We start from the raw sequence: 18,866 nt of genomic DNA on the forward strand, positions 1-18,866 counted from the left end.
GTGGTGTAAATTCACTATCTTCTCAAGGAAACTTACATCCAGAAGCACTCTACATTTTGTTTGGTGATGATTTCTTTCCCCTTAAGCTTTCCATCCTTAACTAGGCCAGAAATAGTAGTTTTGTAGGTTTTAAATGGCTAGTTAGACCGATAACAAATTGTGAATGCAAATGGACCATATTCAACAAAATGATTTCCGTGCTTACTATTGACTAGACTCTTTATTATAAACTCTGAACTGCTTAAGTGGATAATTCAACCATTCATGATATGTATTTTACATTAACTCAGTAATGTGCTTTGATAGGAGTGTATATGTTGTTTCCTATTCCCTATTTATGATAAAATTCATATCTGCTGTTATGATAATATGACATGCGTACTATTAAAATCTCTCCACGGGAAGTTCTAAGCAACAAAGAGTTCATGCTTAGGGTGTAGTCGGACTAGTTGTGATATGAGTAGGCCCCTAACATGGATGTTTTGGTTGTTGATATTTGACCATAGGGCTTACCATCCATGTGTGATTTCACCTAACGATTTGGTGTGAATTTCACAACTTTTTCGACACTGCCGTTTACCCGTCATTGAACCATCCATGTCGTCCTGCTTTAATCACCATACTTGGTGATTTCAACCTTTCATCCCTAGTCAGCATTGGTGGTGGCCCCCCTCACATTGAATTGATTGACCACATGTTGGTGGGTACTACATACACCCTAAGACGGTAACCTTATGGGCCGGGGATGGTAGTCATAGGATACTATGCCCGAACTGTCAGCCTACGCTGGGCTATGCGCTCCCCGTAGTGATCGTGAGCTTATTTAAAATGGCTGAGTATAATCGGATTAACAATGGACTGGCTAATCATGCATACATGGCACAAACCAGCATCTATTGCTATCGTACCTAATGTACGTATTGTTCCGACTGGATGATGTGTCCCAAGTTCGATGATTGCATGGGTGGCAAGCCCACTGTCTGCACAGATGAGCATCCCCGGGATGATGATTGCATTTCATACATCCATGCACCTAACAAGATTGTATCCACTGTGTTTTGGATTACTTGTATGTTTTTGCTATTTCTTGCTTAAGGCGCCGGTGTGTAATCTTGAGGGGAGATCACACTGAGTTCGCTACTCATTCATCAATGTTCAACTGTACAGAGAACATAGGTTCAGGAGCTGATGAGTATACGGCAGGCCTAGAGGATGTGGTAGTCGAGGAGAAACTATATGATGAAGAACTGCAACAGGAGGTACCCATCTATTTTTGGCTGAATCAGTAGATTAGCCATTTATTTTTATTTCAGTACATTTAGGATTCGAGAAACCTGAGATTTTGTAATTGGCCCCCAACTAAGTGAGCCAGAATATTGTTTGTATGTTGGTTCAGATATATATTATGTCCCTTTTCCCACTATCTGCACTTTGATTTATTCATTGATTACCATTATCTTTAACTAACTCCTGAGTTCTTGGAATTCGAGTCGTGTACTCGGGTTCTGAAAACCGGGGCGTTACATAGATGGAGGGAAAAATAGGGAAGAAGGGGCTGGAGTAGAGAGGGAAGCTTGGACGTTTGGCTATGGAGGAATAAAGGAGGAATGGAAGAATGAGAGAGAGAGAGAGAGAGAGAGAGAGAGAGAGAGAGAGAGAGAGAGAGAGATGAGAGTGTATATCTAGGTAATCATTTCTCTCTAAGCTAGGGAAGAACAACCAAATGATGGTGCGCTGGGGGTGAAGCCCAAGACATCTGATTACCTCTCTAGGAAAGGTAGCCTAGGCTAGGCTATGATGGGTTAGTAGCTAGGTAGAGTAGGCTAGGCATAGGCTTTTTAGGAAAATGTTGCTAGGTGGAGCCCACCTTGAAAAATGTGCAAGCTAGTAAGTAGATCCCATCACATCATGCATGGTAAAGAAATGCTCGGATCGATAAGTCAAGATGCACACGTCGGATTCATGCATGAAATGCGGCGTTGGAACCGCGGCGCCAATGCGGTCGTAATGGCGTAGGTTTCGAGTCGATCCGGGTTGGGTCTACATAACGTGACTTAAGGATGACCGCAAACGCTATCCACAGATCATGGGTCGCCGGAATTCAACCAGCAGGACCGCGGGACCTAGGGGAACGAAATTAATACTCGGGGTAAGGTCTTACAAAGATACCTCCTATTAGGCTAACTTGAACTCCCCATCCTTGAGAATCCATCTGCCACCACATTGCCTTCCGGAAACACTTGAGAAACCTTTAAATTAAGGTTACCTGTCACTAGCTACCTAAATCAATATTCAAATTCTAATAAATTAAAAGTGCCGCCCATCATTATTCTTCGTACCATAGCTTGTGATTATTTATAGGAAAATTGGATCATCAAGAACAAAAGGAATATACATATATATATATATATATATATATATATATATATATATATATATATATATATATATATATATATTTGTGTAAAATTGGAGCAAAAGATTCTTTTTATTCTCTCTCATCTAATCAGTGCCGGCGCCTATTGATCTAGACCCTCTTAGTGATGGATCACCTCTTAAATTGGCCACATCCAGAAAATCTCATTTAGGAATTGCAACTTGGGCATTCAAGTGAATAGTTCAAAAACCCCAAAAAAATCGACTCAAGTTGATGTTCAGCTGGGTAGGATTGACTCAAATACTCAACCAAACTTAACTCTATGTTCAATTGTTGTAAATTGAAAATATTAGGAATGTAAATTGATATTTAAAAAAGTTAAATTTGAGGTAAGCAATACATAACTTAAACCAATAACAACATAGATAGCTCACTGTTAAGCACATTGCTTCCCATTGTTGATGCAAGGAGTTAGAGTCTCACGTCCACCCTATTCATTTTAATGAAATCCCTCTTCAGGAGATGAGTGACTTGGTTCAAGTCACGTCGAGTCGTGGAGATTCGATGAGCCATCAAGTTGACTAGTTGCTCGTTGTAACAAGTAGTGATGCACGATAGTTAAGTGCATCAGCTACCTTGTTCTATTGTTTTAAGTTGTGCTTCAGAACAAACATGAATTACTGTAAAAAGGCAACCTATCTATCACGCACACGATTCACGTTATCCTAATTATTAATAAACTTTAAGGCTTAACAGTCAGTGTAGAAAACAAACTTACTATAAATAATAAACTTACTATTTATAATATACGGTGGTGATTTCCACTAGACTTCATGGTTTTCGGCCAAAAATAGTAAGTGTCCAATTTGGCCTAGCCACGTCATTCTCATAATTTTTCTAAGCCCTTTTCATGTTGGGCATAATTAAAGCTCAAAGGATTAAGAGTTATGATCGAATTAAAACTTATTATAAATAGTAAAAATGAAATTAAAAAGAACTTTCGACCGTCGATTTGATGGAATCTAACAAATCCAATGTGGGAAACCTTGCACATCTAGGTTGGTTGGATAAAGTAGCTTCTCCTACCGCAAAATCATATATGGTATGTCGAAAAAATCATTCAGGTTTGCAAAATATGCCTATTTTAAGGTTCTTACGGTCTTGGTCACTTCCACATCGATCCAATCGATCGGGCCTTCTCTGGTCCATCTTGGTCATGAAAGTGTCTGCGACCCACTCTACATCATTTTATCAGGCTCACTGCCGATGGTAACATCAATGCTGGAAAACCATCTTCCGTTTGCACCTAACAAGGTGCTCCTGAGCCATTGAAATGTTGCATATATGCAAACTGTAGGGCTCATCTTATCATCTAAGTCTCTAAATTCCCTGCACATGATTCGCACCGCCAAGGAAGGCTGGTTGATGAACTGTCATGAGAATTTGAACGAAGGGTATAATAATGATGGATGCAAATCAGATTTAGAATAGACAACTGATCACCGACACGAGCATGCGCTAATAGCAGTACAGGATTCGGACCGCTAATAGCCGTACATCGAGATATATATATATATATAAAGCCAGTGGATGCTAATTCTAAAGGCCTTGCTATTTTAAATGATGATTCCATTGTCATTGTCATGCATAGAATGGACCTGTGTATAAAAATTAGGGCCTATTTGAATTGCAGTTTTTTCCCTTGAAAGGTGGGAGAAAACCATATGTAATTTTGTTGATATAAACGAAAATGTATTGGGCCTATTTGAATTGCAATTTACGGCTGTAATGTAGTACAATAGTGCAAATAAAAGAATTCATAATACCCGGTACATCCGCCATGCACCTCCAAATCAATGAAGCATAGGTTCAAAAGGAGCACCGGTATCCTCATCACTCTTGCTGGACCATGTCATCTTATTTATGACATCCACTCCCTCCATAGGTGGTCCCTCATTGTTGAACCCCGGAGCTAATTAAAAAAATCGCCAGTATTAGCAATTAAGGTGCACGACGCCGTGGGGAGCACCACGTACAGATTCATGTCTGGATTACTGTCCCAAAATGAGGGCCGGCAACTCATCAAGTTTAGAGGTTCATGGAGTCATTTTACCTCCCTCCCCTTGGTTTGTCTCACGGAATTTTGAATTGAGCTGAGAAGGCTCACTTGATGGATGGATTGAGTATAGACCTGTACATGAACTGAGCTGACTCGGTTACTCACACGACTCGGCTCAGATCGAAAGTTGGGTTCAAGCCGAGTCGAGCCTCAAGCTGACCCGAGCTTGATTCAACTTGGCTCGAAGCTCAACTCAGTTTGGTTCAGCTCGACTTATATATATATATATATATATATATATATATATATATATATATATATATATATATATATATCTTGATTCAACTTGGCTCGAAGCTCAACTCAGTTTGGTTCAGCTCGACTTATATATATATATATATATATATATATATATATATATATATATATAGACACACACACACGCTAAATTCCATTTCTTTACCTTTTTTCGCCCTATCTAGATTGACCCTCCCTACCTCCCTCTCAAATTCCATTTCCTTTTCTTTGCCCTAGCCAACCCCACCAGTGATTCAGCTCAAAATCTCACCGAGTTGGACGAGTTTCGAGACTGGTTTCGAGTCCAGTCTGCAAGTCTTGGAACTATAATCAAGAGACTAGTTCATTGGTTGATTAGTCTACTTTCCCTACTTTCCCATTGGGTATGTGCCAAATTGGCTGTTGCTATTTGATTAAACACCACTACAAGAAAATAGGCCTTTAGCCACAATTTTTTAGCCTCAGTTGAAAAAATGGAGGCTAAATGTGTTTTTTAACCTCGGTTGCTAAGGAACTGAGGCTAAAAGTTCATTTTTAGCCTTAGTTGCATAGGAACTGAGGCGAAAAGCTACTTTTTAGCCTTAGTTATATAGGAACTGAGGCAAAAAATGAACTTTTAGCCTCAGTTCCTTGACAACCGAGGTGAAAAGTCTACTTTTTAGCCTCAGTTGCATGTGAACTGAGGCGAAAAGTCTACTTTTTAGCCTCAGTTGCATAGGAACCGAGGCAAAAAGTCTACCTTTTAGTCTCAGTTGCATAAGAACCGAGGCAAAAAGTCTAATTTTTAGCCTCAGTTGCATAGGAACCGAGGCCAAAAGCCAACTTTTTAGCCTCAGTTGCATAGGAACCGAGGCGAAAAGTCTACCTTTTAGCCTCGGTTACATAGGAACTGAGGCAAAAAATCTACCTTTTAGCAGAACCGAGGTGACAAGTATAAGAATCGAGGCGAAAAGTCTACCTTTTAGCCTCAGTTGCATAGGAACCGAGGCCAAAAGTCTAACTTTTAGCCTTAGTTGCACAGGAACTGAGGCCAAAAGTCTACCATTTTACCTTATTTGCATAAAAGCGACACTAAAAGTCTACTTATTGGGACAGACAAAGGCCCCACGGGCCAGCGAGCGGCCACCATGATGTATGACTTCTACCCACACCATTCATCCATTTTTTTCATATCATTTTAGAATACTGGACAAAAAATAAGACAGAATCAAGTCTTAAATGGACCACACAGTGGGGATTAAATTCCTACCATTGAAAAATTCTCAGGGCCACGGAAGTTATAGATCAGTATGATATTTATTTTTTCACCTCATCTAAGTATATATAACCATATCAACAGGTTGGATGGAAAATAAATGGCACGGTGGACCCTACGAAGGTTTCAATGGTGGGCGTCCTTAGCACCGCTTCTCCTTATGGTGTAGTCTACTTAAGCCTTTCATCTGCCTTATTTTTTATCCAATACTTTAAAATGATATAGAAAAATGGATGGACGGTGTGGATAAAAGTAACACGTCTCCTTAGTGGTCCGTGGGGCCTCCGCCCGTACCGAGCCCAGAACAGGAGGGGGTAGTACCTGATCTGCGCCCTACTTTTTAGCCTCACTTGCCTAGAACCGAGGCTAAAAGTGAGAGAGAGCGAGAGCCTGGCTATCGGTAGGTTTTTACCCGAACGAAACGAGAAAAATGGAAAGAAGAAAAGAAAAAGGAGAGAGAGAGAGGAAGGGATAGATCGTAGCAAGAAAAGGAAAGGAAGATGAAAAAAATGTAAAAATGGAAGATCTGATCTTCAATCGATCTCGACATCGTCAAGTACATACGAATCTCCCTTCAATCTGTGTTATTCACCGTGCAATCTGGCATTTCTTCCCATTTCTTCGACCATTCATCACTGATTGAAGAAGGGAATCGCTAGGGTTTCGTGGCTCTTGGAGTGTCGGTTCCTCTCGAAATTGTGGTGGGAATCGCTAGGGTTTTTTTTTTTGGTAGGAATGGTTGGGTTTTGATGCGTTTGGTGGGAAAAAGTTTCGGAAAATTCAATCTTGTGCCCTTTTTTTAAAATTTTTACTGCATTTTGTGTGTTTTTGCCGGAATTGCCGAGTTTCTGGAAATCGGTTTTGATTTCGTCGGGGAGAGTTAGGTTTTGGATGCGGTAGATGTGGGAGAAATCTCAAAGGTTTTATTTTTTGCGTATTGTGTATGAGTTGTGGTTGGATTTGTAGGAATTTGCTTTGGAGTTTCTGAGATTGGCCCCTTTCGGAGATCTCTCTTCGACTCTGATGTGATTTGTTTGGAAATTAGGGTTTTGGCCTTTTTTTAAGCAATGCTCCATCTAGTGAATTTTCAGAGAAGTCGAAATTCAACAAGCATTTTGTCTAATAAATCAGATGCTTTGATGTTCTTTTATGAGATTTAGTTTCATTTCATTTTACTGCATTTTCTTTCCATGCCAATAAGGAAAATGTGGTTTTTTGATTTTTGGTCATATGTTGTGGGTCAAATATTGCATATCAGACCCAATTATTACCTGGATTTATAAGCATGATACCGTTCAATGGCCCGATTTAATCGTGTTTGTGATGCAGGGTTTATTTACGAGCATGGACTGAAAAAGGGTATCTAAACCATGGATTTAACGCTCTGATGACACCAAAGGCAAGGGATGGACTCCAGGGGACCAAGATCGATGAAATTACATGCCAGGGATCCGCAAAAATTGAGAAACTGAAGCTCAAGCGGCCTGAAAGTCAGCCAAAATGCAAGATCACTAGGTTTTCATCATCTGTTCGTCTCGAAACTTTATACATGGCTCGAGGACCAAAAACTAACCGTACACGTCAAATTTCAGCCATTGGATCCCTCTGAAAGTGGCCTAACGGACAGATCAGCCCATAAATCAGTGATTTGGGGCCCGCCTGGCATCTGAAAATGCTTCAATTTTGTTCTCAACGCCTTAAATGGAGTAACACAGCAAATGGACGGAGTAGATGTCTCACAAACATCACAGTGGACCCTACATGTATAGTGCATGTATATAGTGTACACGCACCAGCCGTGCACCGGACGGTCAGCCCGGTCAAAGACGGGCTGACCCATCTTCTTCTTCCGCAGCAACAGCGGACGGACGCTGTCCGTCCATTTTTCAGCAGTGGGCCCCACTCGCTACTCAGTTCGATGATCCGACCCGTTCACATGTCTTATAAGATGGCCAAGACCAACGCCTAGGTGTCTTTTTGCCACTATGCAAGCGCCTTCACGATCCCAGCCGTTAAACGTAGGATGGACGGCGGAGTAAAAGATCTTGTGTACCCCACCAATTTCACTCCAAAAATCACCATTCCCGAATGGTTTTTCGCAAGGATTTCAATGCACGGTGTGGATTTCTCAACCGAACTCGATCATGGACTCCACCGACATCACATCGCAAGAAGTGCACAAGCTCTATTACGCGTAACCGAAAGACCCGAGCCGTTCTACAATCTTGGTGAGGATCGGACTGACGATCCTAGCCGACCAAATCCTTCCCCTGAGGCAATTGACCACCACCAAGAAGGACAAATGGATTAGATGTTCGAAACGGATCGGCTATTATGCCAAACGCGGTTGAGCACGGGTCCTCTGCGCATGTTGCTCACCGACTACGAAACCGAGTCAGTGGTGTAAACTGACTTGTGGGATACGGAGGACCGCAGGCTGCTGTATGCATGCTCCAGCGCTTCTCCATGCACGAAAGCCACCACCTATAAGAAAGGAAGAGAGAGAAGTGAAGAGGGGGATGGACGGTTGGCTTGAACGTGGATAGACAGAGAAAGGGAGAGGAGTTTGTATTTTTTCCTTTTTGTTTCTACTTTATTTTTCTAAGAGATAAGCCCCGTTATGTCTATGTGTGGCTGAACCTCTTAGCTAGGGCTAAGAGGTGAAGCTTGTAGCGTGATGGGAGAACTTGATGCATGTACCTTTTGTTTAGATTGAATGGATTTTTTATTTAATTTTATTATGGGAATATTTGTAGTTTTTAATGGCCGGTTGTGACTGAAAGTACAATGGGTTTGCAATGACTTATTTTATTATGGCGTCAGGAAGCCCCGTTGTTCGCCTTCGTCTCCTGGGCATGGTTGGATGACAGTACCCTTCTTAACCTTCATAATCATCTGATTGGTTGATAATTAGTTTAATTCTGTTGTTGACTTTGTCTCCTGGGCATGGTTTGGTGATGGAATCCATTCTAATTCATATACCTTCCATCCCTTTAAAATTATATCAGAGGAAGTTCAGTTTAAGTTCCATGATTTTTGAAGCAGGCATAAAGATCTCCTTGATCTTTACAAGTGGATCCTCTGAATCCCTAGTTTCCTACCTTTGAATTCTACATATTTTACTATTTCATCATTATTCCTCAAATCCACCTGATTTAAATTTCATCTTTTTCTAGTTCTAGTTATTTTCAGGATACGTACAGGTTTCAGTCCCTTGGAATTCGACCTCGGTCTTACCGAGTTTATTACTACATCACAACCCTATACTTGGGGAGTGAACATCATGCGATCTAAAACCCTATTTTATTCATTATTATTATTATTATTATTTTTTTCTGTTTTCTGTATTTTCAGAAAAATGTCAGCAATAATTGTTAGATTTCATGATATTTATTTCATAGCTTCAGTATTCATGCAATAGGGATTTTCTTCATCATTGGTCATGGTGTTTCCTGTTTATTCTTCCTAGGTACCTACACAGTACAAGCTCACTGGGCCAATTCCACCTGAATTGGGGAACATGTCCAAGCTAAGCTATCTGTGAGGGTTCTTACTTTAAAATAAAATTTCCATTTCGGGAATATTTGTGTGTAAATTATTTCTGATAGTTTCCTTCTACAGGCAATTGAACAACAATGAACTGGTTGGTAGCATTCCGGACGAGCTTGGACAGCTGGGGTTGTTTGAATTGTGCATGGCAAAGATCGAATGGTTCCATTCCATCAGAATTCCTGAAGCTAGAGAGTAACATATCTGTAATTCTTAACCAAAAGATATTAGAAATGGGCCAGTCATTTGTGAACATATTCTAATTTACAATGACGGCTTTGTACGGAGGCTTGCAGTTATTAAGTGCACATGCTTTCATTAGTATATTTATATTTTTACCAATCTATATTTTCTTTTTGTAACACCCCGAACTTTTCAATACCCAAGTATTGAAAGTCCTCGGGTGTTACCATAAATTTAGTCTACCATATATATGAGTACGATACCAATTTAACTATTCTCACCTTGCATCTATCCTCAAACCTGAATCTGACCACTGGGAATGACCTTCATCCATAAATCAAGTCATCCGACCGTTGATCATGTGGTCGGATACATGTACCTTCCCTCGACTAAATCGGTGAATAACTCTTTAACCATAATGATTTAGATGCAAGTTATTTTGTAAGAATTGTTTAGAAATAGACATAGAACCAAGTAGAACTGTTAAATTTCACAAAACTCTTAGATTAACAATAATTACAAAAATGCCATCAACTTATACCTTGAATTCAAATTCACATGGTTCTCATGATCTGTTTCATGTGAAATTTTATACCGGGTCTAATTATCATAAATCAACCGTACACATAAAATTTCAGCCCTTAGATCCCATTAATTTAGCTACTTGATCTCTACATCCGTCCGTACACTTATCAGATCAAGATTCTGATCCGTTCACCTTGTTCACACCATATGAATATGCTTAACTCACCATTAGAATTACAATCTGAGAAACCTACACATGTGAATAAGACACCCTAATCTGACGATACACATGCTTTACCCCTAATCCTCTTGAAACCCGCTTTACATATTATCCGTTTACGAAACTGACCGTATACCCACCTACATACATAGTAAGAGTGTTAACCATTATGTTCTCTTATTTTTAGCTAGTCATCTGACCCCCGGTCATATTTGGATCTGCCAAACGGGCCATAAGAACATCACAGTAAACGGATCATCATGAAGATCTTAGGTTCTAAGTCCAAACTGCCCGGTAACTTGTTGATTTGAGGTGTACAAATATTATTTTAGAATTTTGCAGTATATTAGCCATTAAAAGAATATTTTTTTCATCTTCGGGAGATGGGACCCAAACTGGATCACAGGAAAGAGCACGAAAAATGATGCATGTTCGTCAAATTTCAAGACATTCGGACGGCACATTTCGACATAACAGGCGTCGGATGCCGGTTGAGAAATGGATGACGAGTTCGTAAATAGTGAATGCCATTACTTGCCACCATTGATGCTTGAATCGGATAGTATGGCCCACCCGATCAACAGATCTGCCCCATTTTTGGACCTTAATCCTAACAGGGTATGGGGAACACAATGAACAGAGCGGATCGTACAACTATAAGTAGTAAAGTGAACTTCTCACAAAATATCAATTCATTCAAATTTCTACGTGCATGGGGTTTGACGTTAAATACCATTTAATGTATTAACAGATCGTGTGGCCCACCTGGAAAGCGGATCTGACTCAAACTTGGGGCTGTGGGCTACAACAACATGCAAATAGTGGTGAATGGCTTGGATTCTCCGAAAGATCATCACAAGTGGACCCCACCTAATCAAACAGGATTGGCATTTTTTCCGCACAAGCTAGCTGTTGTTACAGCGACTAAACCGAGCGGAATGACGGGTTTCACCCCACTTCCCTACCCCGCGTGTGGGTTACATGATCAATGGATTCTCATCATATTTTGGCCCCTGGCCTAAAACAACCCTACAAAACTAATGAACAGATTAGATCTATGGAAATGCCATTAAAGTGGACCCCACTCAATGCTACAGTAAGTCACAACTCTCCAAGATAGAAATCCTTCCGAAATATGTATTCAAATTCAAAAAGAACTACCTCCGTTTCTTCCTCCTAAAACAATCACGTTCCAACTAGGATCAGCATCAATAAATCAATCACGTTCCAATTAGGATTAGCATCAATAGATCTCACCACTCCATATGGGATGATCCCCACCCTCAGTGGACCCTGCTAACTGAAGGACCGATTTGGAAAAGGAACTCTCTCGCATGCTACACCAATGCCCATGAAAATCGTCATTGTAACGATATGTAGTTTAGATTTGGGGTGTGCCCCATTAGCATAGGCCACTTGAGTTTTGATCTTGCACCACCCATAGTCAGATGGCCTAAATAGGACCCATAAAACATGACAGACGGTATGGATCTCACTAATCCTCACTGAAGGCCCCACACATTGGTGGTGCATGTACACATAATGTGTACACTCCTGAGGATCACCAAAACAAAGGCTAGCCAAGATTTCACGTGAAGGAAATCCTTTCTTCCTTCCGCATTCACGGACGACCGTCCACTGGGATGAGTCGTGGCCCACCATGATCGTCCCTAAGGATGATCTGAACCATCCATTCAGTTAGTTACGCGACAAAATCCAAAACCTCAAAAAATTGAAACTCTATACAACTCGTGGCGTGCGCACCAGCCACACAAGGATATCTGTTTTCCATTGAAACCGGTAGTGGCAATTGTTCTGCGTAAGTTCAGCCAATCATCCAGTTGCGTGAAGGATACGCACGGGTCCTCATGTTTACAAAAGACCTCCCGTCCCACCAGTATAAGCCACGACAGAAAGAAAAGAAGAAACGTGGGAGAAAGAGAAAGCTGAAAGATTCAGGTAAAACCCCAAATCCGAACTCCAATTCCCACCATTATTAGAATTTTGCCGTTCTCCCGTTTAGTTGGATTTAAATTCTCCTGTTTTGATTACCTCATGTAGTTTTCTGTTTTAAAATTTCGATTCCAGTTCTAGTGCGGATCTCTTGAAACCGGTTGCATTTCGGCCACATTAAAAGGTCTGGCTCTCACTTCCTGATTTTAATATATAAATATCTATCTTTTCATCCATTGCTATAAAACCCCTCTTATTGGTATTATTACCAAATAAATCCTAATCGTGCACGCCAGTTGGCCGAAGTTTTCCATCCCACCTGCCGACTTGGATGGGGTACTACTTCTCTAGTAATCTGAGGGGCCCACATGATCTCTGGTTTGATCACTATACATATATTTCATGTGGAGTGTGGTTAACGTTACCTAGATCTTACATGTATCAATGTTCGACCCGGCTAGGTAATCTAGACCTTAGGTTGAGATCTTAACCCTAAATAGTTTGTAAGCTTGAACATAACTGTATAAATTTATAACTCATGATAGAGTTTGATTCTAAGGAAACACGCACTCCCTAGCAACACTGGTAGGCGATTCAAAGTATAAGGTGATGATTTTTTTCCTTAAGCTTTCCATTTCTAAATTGGTTTAAGTTATAGTCTTTATCAAATATTAAAATTTTTAATTCATAGCATGCGATCTCTTATATGATTTATATATGATTTACGATTGATAAATGAGAAATATGATTACATGTGATAGTTGCTACATGATAGCTCTCATTTTAATTTATAGTTCACATCATGACCTGTTTTGATTATTATGCTTAACATATGCCTGTCATGCTATAGCAGTATATTCTCATATGAATTGTTGTAAGTCATTATGAACCTATATTCACTACACTTATTAGTGGGTAAACCCTCTAGTGTATGTGAACCCAGACTTAGGATGTAACATGATGGAGTGTAGAATCGAATGAACCCTTGATTGGAGGTTATGTAGGACATGAGATTCCCTACTCAATTAATTTGATTGATCACTGATCGATGGGTTTCATTAAGCATCCTAAGGTGGGAGAAATCTCATGAGCCAAGGATGGTGGTAATGGGACACTATGCCCGAGCTGTCGGCCTACGCTGGGTGACGAGCCCCCCATAGTGACCATTGAGTAACTTTAAATGGCTGATTGTAATTGGAATAATAACAGGTTGGCTGATTATGCATCCATAGTATATTGGCGATGACGGGTGGCTAATTCTAAATGTTGTAGCATGTTCCCTTGGGAGCATTAAGGGATTACTTTGCTAGCTCCCAGACCACTGACTATCGACCTATTTGTCCGACTAGATACATCCCCAGGTCGATGATTGCATGGGTGACGAGCCCAAGTTAGACTGGATAAACATCCCCAGGTCGATGCGTATTCATGCATCCATGCATATAAAAAGACTGCATCATGTACTATTTTGAATGTTGTTGTTTTTAACTATGCTTAGCTAAGGCGGCGGTGTATAATCTTGAGGGGAATTCACACTGAGCTGACCACTCATTCATCGAATATCCAACCGTACAGAGTATGCAGGTATAGGTGGAGAAAATGATAGTACTGACCCTGATGGTACGATGGTGGAGCCTGAAAACGGATATTATGAAGACGAGCCGCAACAAGAAGCGGTCGGTTGTTTCGATTTAAATTAATAGCAGTAGTGCTCTTATGTTTAATTTGATACATTGATAATTTTTGTTTAAAAATAAAAAAGTTTAATAAGGCCCCCAGCTGGGTGGGCTAAATAATTGAGCTTATATGATATTAATCCATGCTTGCTTACGCTATCATACTCTGATTTTAATCTTCTGCTAGATCTCTGATTTATTAACTCTCGGGTTTCCAGAATAAGTCTCGTACTTGGGTTCTGGAAACACGGGGTGTTACACTTTTAAACTGCAGAAACTTCTATATTTTCTTTTAAACCGCATAATCAATCTTGATACTCTGTAGGTTGCACTGTAAGCTTTCAATGATTATCAGGAGAAAGAGGACTTGTACTACCCTTTAAAAAAAATCTCTTATATTGATTATTTTACAGGCCTTTGCTCAACTATTGCAAGCTCCTCATGATTATGCTCAAATTATCATAACAGATCGTTTCCCTGTCCCCATATTGGTTATTTGTGATTAGCATGGTTCCCAGGTTTGTAAATGTCTTTTGGCTTCAACCTGTGAAATAGACCACTCTACTTTTAATTTCTTAATATAATTTCCATGGAGGTGGGTATTCTCACTTCTGGATTACTCATGATTCACCCTTCAGTTCCTACAAAAAGGCCAATTGCCGTCAAGGATGAGATAGATTACATGCCCTATCCAACTACAGGTGATCTCCTTTTTGCTCTGATTTTAGCAGCCACTTTTTTAAAAAAAAATCTTTGGTTGACTAATCATTGTCTTTTTGTACCTCTATTTGGAAACTTGAAAAATCTCTAGTCGATTCGATCAGTTCATCAAGACTCAAGAAAGTATTTAAAAAAGTAAAAATAAAAAATAAAAAAAAAGATGTGACTCTGTCTAGACAGGTAACTTGGTCAAGTCAATTCAACTCAACAAAACTCAAAAAGCAAATTGCCTAGATTTACCATATTTATAACTTTTAGGTCATAAATATTACCATGTTTTGTTATTCAAGAGTCAAAAAGCTTGATCTTTAATTGACCAGCCACACTTTTGAGTCGAGTTTTTCGAGTTTTAAAGCTTGATCATTTTGATATTCAATGCAATGGTTCTTGTAGGTGGTACCAAGTGGTTGCACAAGAACATAGAATTTGGAAGGATCATAAATTTCTTTTTTGCCAATGCATGCAATATGAGACAGATTTGGAATGAGAAATTGAATCCCAAGTAACTTTTGCTACAACATGAAAGTTTTTTATACTCAAGGAAAAAATGTTAGTTTCATTACTAGTCATTAATTCAGAAATTATATAAACATAAAAGTCACCTAACCAAAGATGACAACCCCCCAATGTTATGCAATGTTATGCAGGCCACCATAACTTTCATGATATGTGAAATGAAGTTGCTTTATTAATTATATCATTTAGAGGAGTCATAGACAGTTTGAGTGAATGTGTTATTGCCTCCTAAACCATCACAAGAAAGTACAAGAACTCTCACATCAATAAACTTTGCTATTTTCTTTAGGTTCTGTGAGAATGCCTGCTGCTCTATGTGGTGTAGTCGGTTTCAAGCCAACTTTTAGGCGTATATCTCACTCAGGGTAAATGGAATCTAATCACTCTATTGTGTAGAGATCATCCAATTTCATGCTCTATATCGAGAACTAATGGGCTGATTGGATGACCCTAAACTCCGGTTAATGTGCATGTTTGTTGCGCTTGGACCATATGTGAACAGCAGATTGAACTATTTTCTAATCTACCGAATTAGGTGAACTCAAACTACGAATTGGGGAAATTAGAAAACGAACAAAATGAGCCTACACCAACTAACTGTGTTGCAAACTATGAATTTTTTTATTTTTTTTATTTTTGACAATGATTTTATTAAGAAACAAAAAGGAAACAAAGGCAGCAACAAAATAGGGATACCAAAACAGTGATCATCCAATCTCATGCTCTATCATTTGATTTTCTTTTTTATTTGCTCCTTTAAATTCATAGCAGACTGTTTGTTTGATTTCTTTTTGTGCAATCTCTGGGGACGGAAATTTGAGAAAAGAAATGTGCTCCAACTTAATTTTTATTTGCAAGTCATTCTCACTGGGATTGATTGCAGAAACTAAAAAAAATTTATCTGATGGAAAGCTTTTGTGACCAAAATGTTTCAACAGTGGTCGTTGAATCCTCATTGTTTACTGTCTGTGTGTTTCATTTGATTCGCCCGGCATATTATAAAATGATCTCTCAAAACAGATAGACGGCGTGAATTTCTCAAAAAACATCACAGTGGCCCCACTTGCCGTCCCAGCGCAGGAATTTCCTGCGAAAGGCTTTCGTAGGAAATCCGCGTCCGAAAGTGAGATCCTCTGTATACATGCCAGCGATGTTCTCTTATCACATCCACGCCATCCATCCGTTTTAGTAGCTTATTTTAGTAAATCAACCCACAGATAAACCAGATCCAAATGAACTGTCGATATGATGGACTCCACTATAAATTATTGCTAATGGCGAGTTCTTCTTTGCAGATGCTCTCAGACAACCGAACAAGCTGTAGTTGTTCATCAGCCAAGCAAAAGTCATACCCAAATCTTGTGTTGTGACTTTGTATTATTTGTGGAACCTAATGTTGTGTAATAGTTTGATTGAGTTTGTTTTGAAAACTTTAAATAGACTATTGTTAACTGTTTTGTTGGTATTGTGGCTTTCATGATTGATTGTTTCATGAGTGGATTGAATGTATGGTTTAGTAGTTTAAATAAATATATAAAAAAATTAAACATTTTTAGTCTCAATTTGTAACCGAGGCTTGGCTTTAGCCTCAATTGTTAAGAACCAAGGTTGAAATTCCCGTGGCTAAAGTCTTTAGCCTCGGTTGTTGAGTACCGAGGTTAAAAATAGATTTAGCTTCGGTTGGAGGCAATTGAGGCTAAAATTTAGATTTAGTCTCAGTTGGAAACAATAGAGGCTAAAATTTTGATTTAGCCTCATTTTGAGAAAACTGAAGCTGAAAAGGTTCTTTTAGCCTCACTTGAAGAACCAAGGCTATAAAAGTCATTTTAGCCTCGGTTGCTAAAACTGAGGCTAAAGCCTTTAGCCACGGGGGTTTCAACCTTGGTTTGGATAATTGAGGCAAAACTGAGGCTAAAGGCTTTAGCCTCAGTTTTTAACCTTTTTAGCCACAGTTTTGAACCGAGGCTAAAGTCCCCTTTTCTTGTAGTGCATGTACATGGATATCTTTAATGGAAAAAAAAAAACTATAAATCAGCCACACGCTGATCTATCAAAGATCTAGCTACCAGACGTCATATGTTGCGTGCAATTTTAGGAGGAATGGATGGCTTAGGGCGTGCAATGAGCCAAGGAAGGTCTGACTCCTGGTAAGTGTACCTGAGCTTAGTTATGTCTAAGCAATCACGTATCTTGAAGCGAGTAAGTTGGGCATTCTCATCATAGAAGTAGAAGTAAGAGTCGAGCCACTCAAGGTCAACGAACTCAGGGCCGTTCCCTCTTAGCTTCTTCCAGATTAACCATAGGCGGTCAATGTTTGCATGGTGTGCATAGAAGATAGGGTCACGTGCAGCTGCATAGAAAGCCCCCATGTTCTCTCTCTCAAATTGCACATTGCTCCCAACCCATGAGTGCAATGCGTTGTGGGGAGCTTGTTCCACCGTTCCTGCTCCTTTGCAGAAGCCCTCTTCACTGGCTTTGTACTTACAGCCCATGAAAAGCTCAGATTTCTTTGCACCAGAAACCATTTGATTGTGCATGAAGGCAAGGTTGGCGAGTATTTGGTTCTCAGAAGGAAATGGGGGCAATTCGGAATGATAGTTGAAGTCGGCAACATGGGGTGGGAGATGAGATTGATCCCGCTCTTTATCATAGAAAGATCCATTAAGATACATACTAGGGAGTACCATGCCTGGGAGAGAATCCCAACTCCAGTAAGGCAACACGAATGTATCATCTCTTATGAGTTTGGTAAGTATCTACTCATGGAAGTAGATAACCATACGATGTGTTGAGGGTCAAATATTACATATTACACTCTAGTTATTGCCTAGATATTGTTTAACAGCCTAATTTAATCATGTTTGTGATGCAATGTGTATTTAGGAGCCTAGATTGAAAAGGATACTAAAAGTATGGATTTAACGCTTAGGAATCACCAAGGCAATAGATGGGACTCTAGGGACCGAGGGAACCAAAAAAGTCAGTTGTTCCAGTTAAAGAGGATTGAAAAGTGTCTTGAATGCAAGATTAAAGGGTTCCCACCATCCATTCAGCTCAAGACATTATATATAGCCGGAAGACCATAAATTAACTGTACATGTCAAATTTCAGCCATTGGATCCCTGCAGACGTGGCCCAACGGACAAATAAGCCTATAAACTGATGATTTCAGGCCCACCTGATATTTGGATATACTTCACTTTTGGCCTCAACCCATTAAATGAGCTGGAAAAACGAATGGATGGAACAGATTTATCAAAAACATCAATGTGGGACCTACCCACGTGATCCATGTGCACTACATATACATGGCCGAGCCATACCGAATCAACCAGCTCGGTCAGCGTGTGCTGACCCGACCTGTATTCAGATTTCAAATCCCGCCCGCGGGGATTGCGAAACAGGGACCTGCGGTCCTTTCTTGTAGGCCACCACCACAATTCAAATGTCCGATCCGGACGGTCCATCAGAGTTATACAGGTCCACTAACCTCGACCTAGGTGGAAACTTTCCAAGAAGCAGCATGTATCGTATTT

The 18,866-nt window shown here is 39.9% G+C and overlaps 1 protein-coding gene across 1 annotated transcript; it reads right to left on the reverse strand.

Moving 5' to 3' along the window:
- Positions 1–17,402: 17,402 nt before the first annotated feature.
- LOC131235620 (aureusidin synthase-like) lies at positions 17,403–18,093 on the reverse strand. Its single transcript, XM_058232879.1, has one exon. It carries the CDS (start codon positions 18,015–18,017, stop codon positions 17,403–17,405), a length of 615 nt encoding a protein of 204 aa, XP_058088862.1. The 5' UTR covers positions 18,018–18,093.
- Between the last annotated feature and the right edge of the window lie 773 nt (positions 18,094–18,866).

Source organism: Magnolia sinica, chromosome 19 (assembly GCF_029962835.1).
Source record: "Magnolia sinica isolate HGM2019 chromosome 19, MsV1, whole genome shotgun sequence".
NCBI lineage: Eukaryota > Viridiplantae > Streptophyta > Magnoliopsida > Magnoliales > Magnoliaceae > Magnolia > Magnolia sinica.

Bases quoted from the DNA above. Each gene is read 5' to 3' on its own strand.
- LOC131235620 (XM_058232879.1), bottom strand. From the start codon at position 18,017: ATGGTACTCCCTAGTATGTATCTTAATGGATCTTTCTATGATAAAGAG.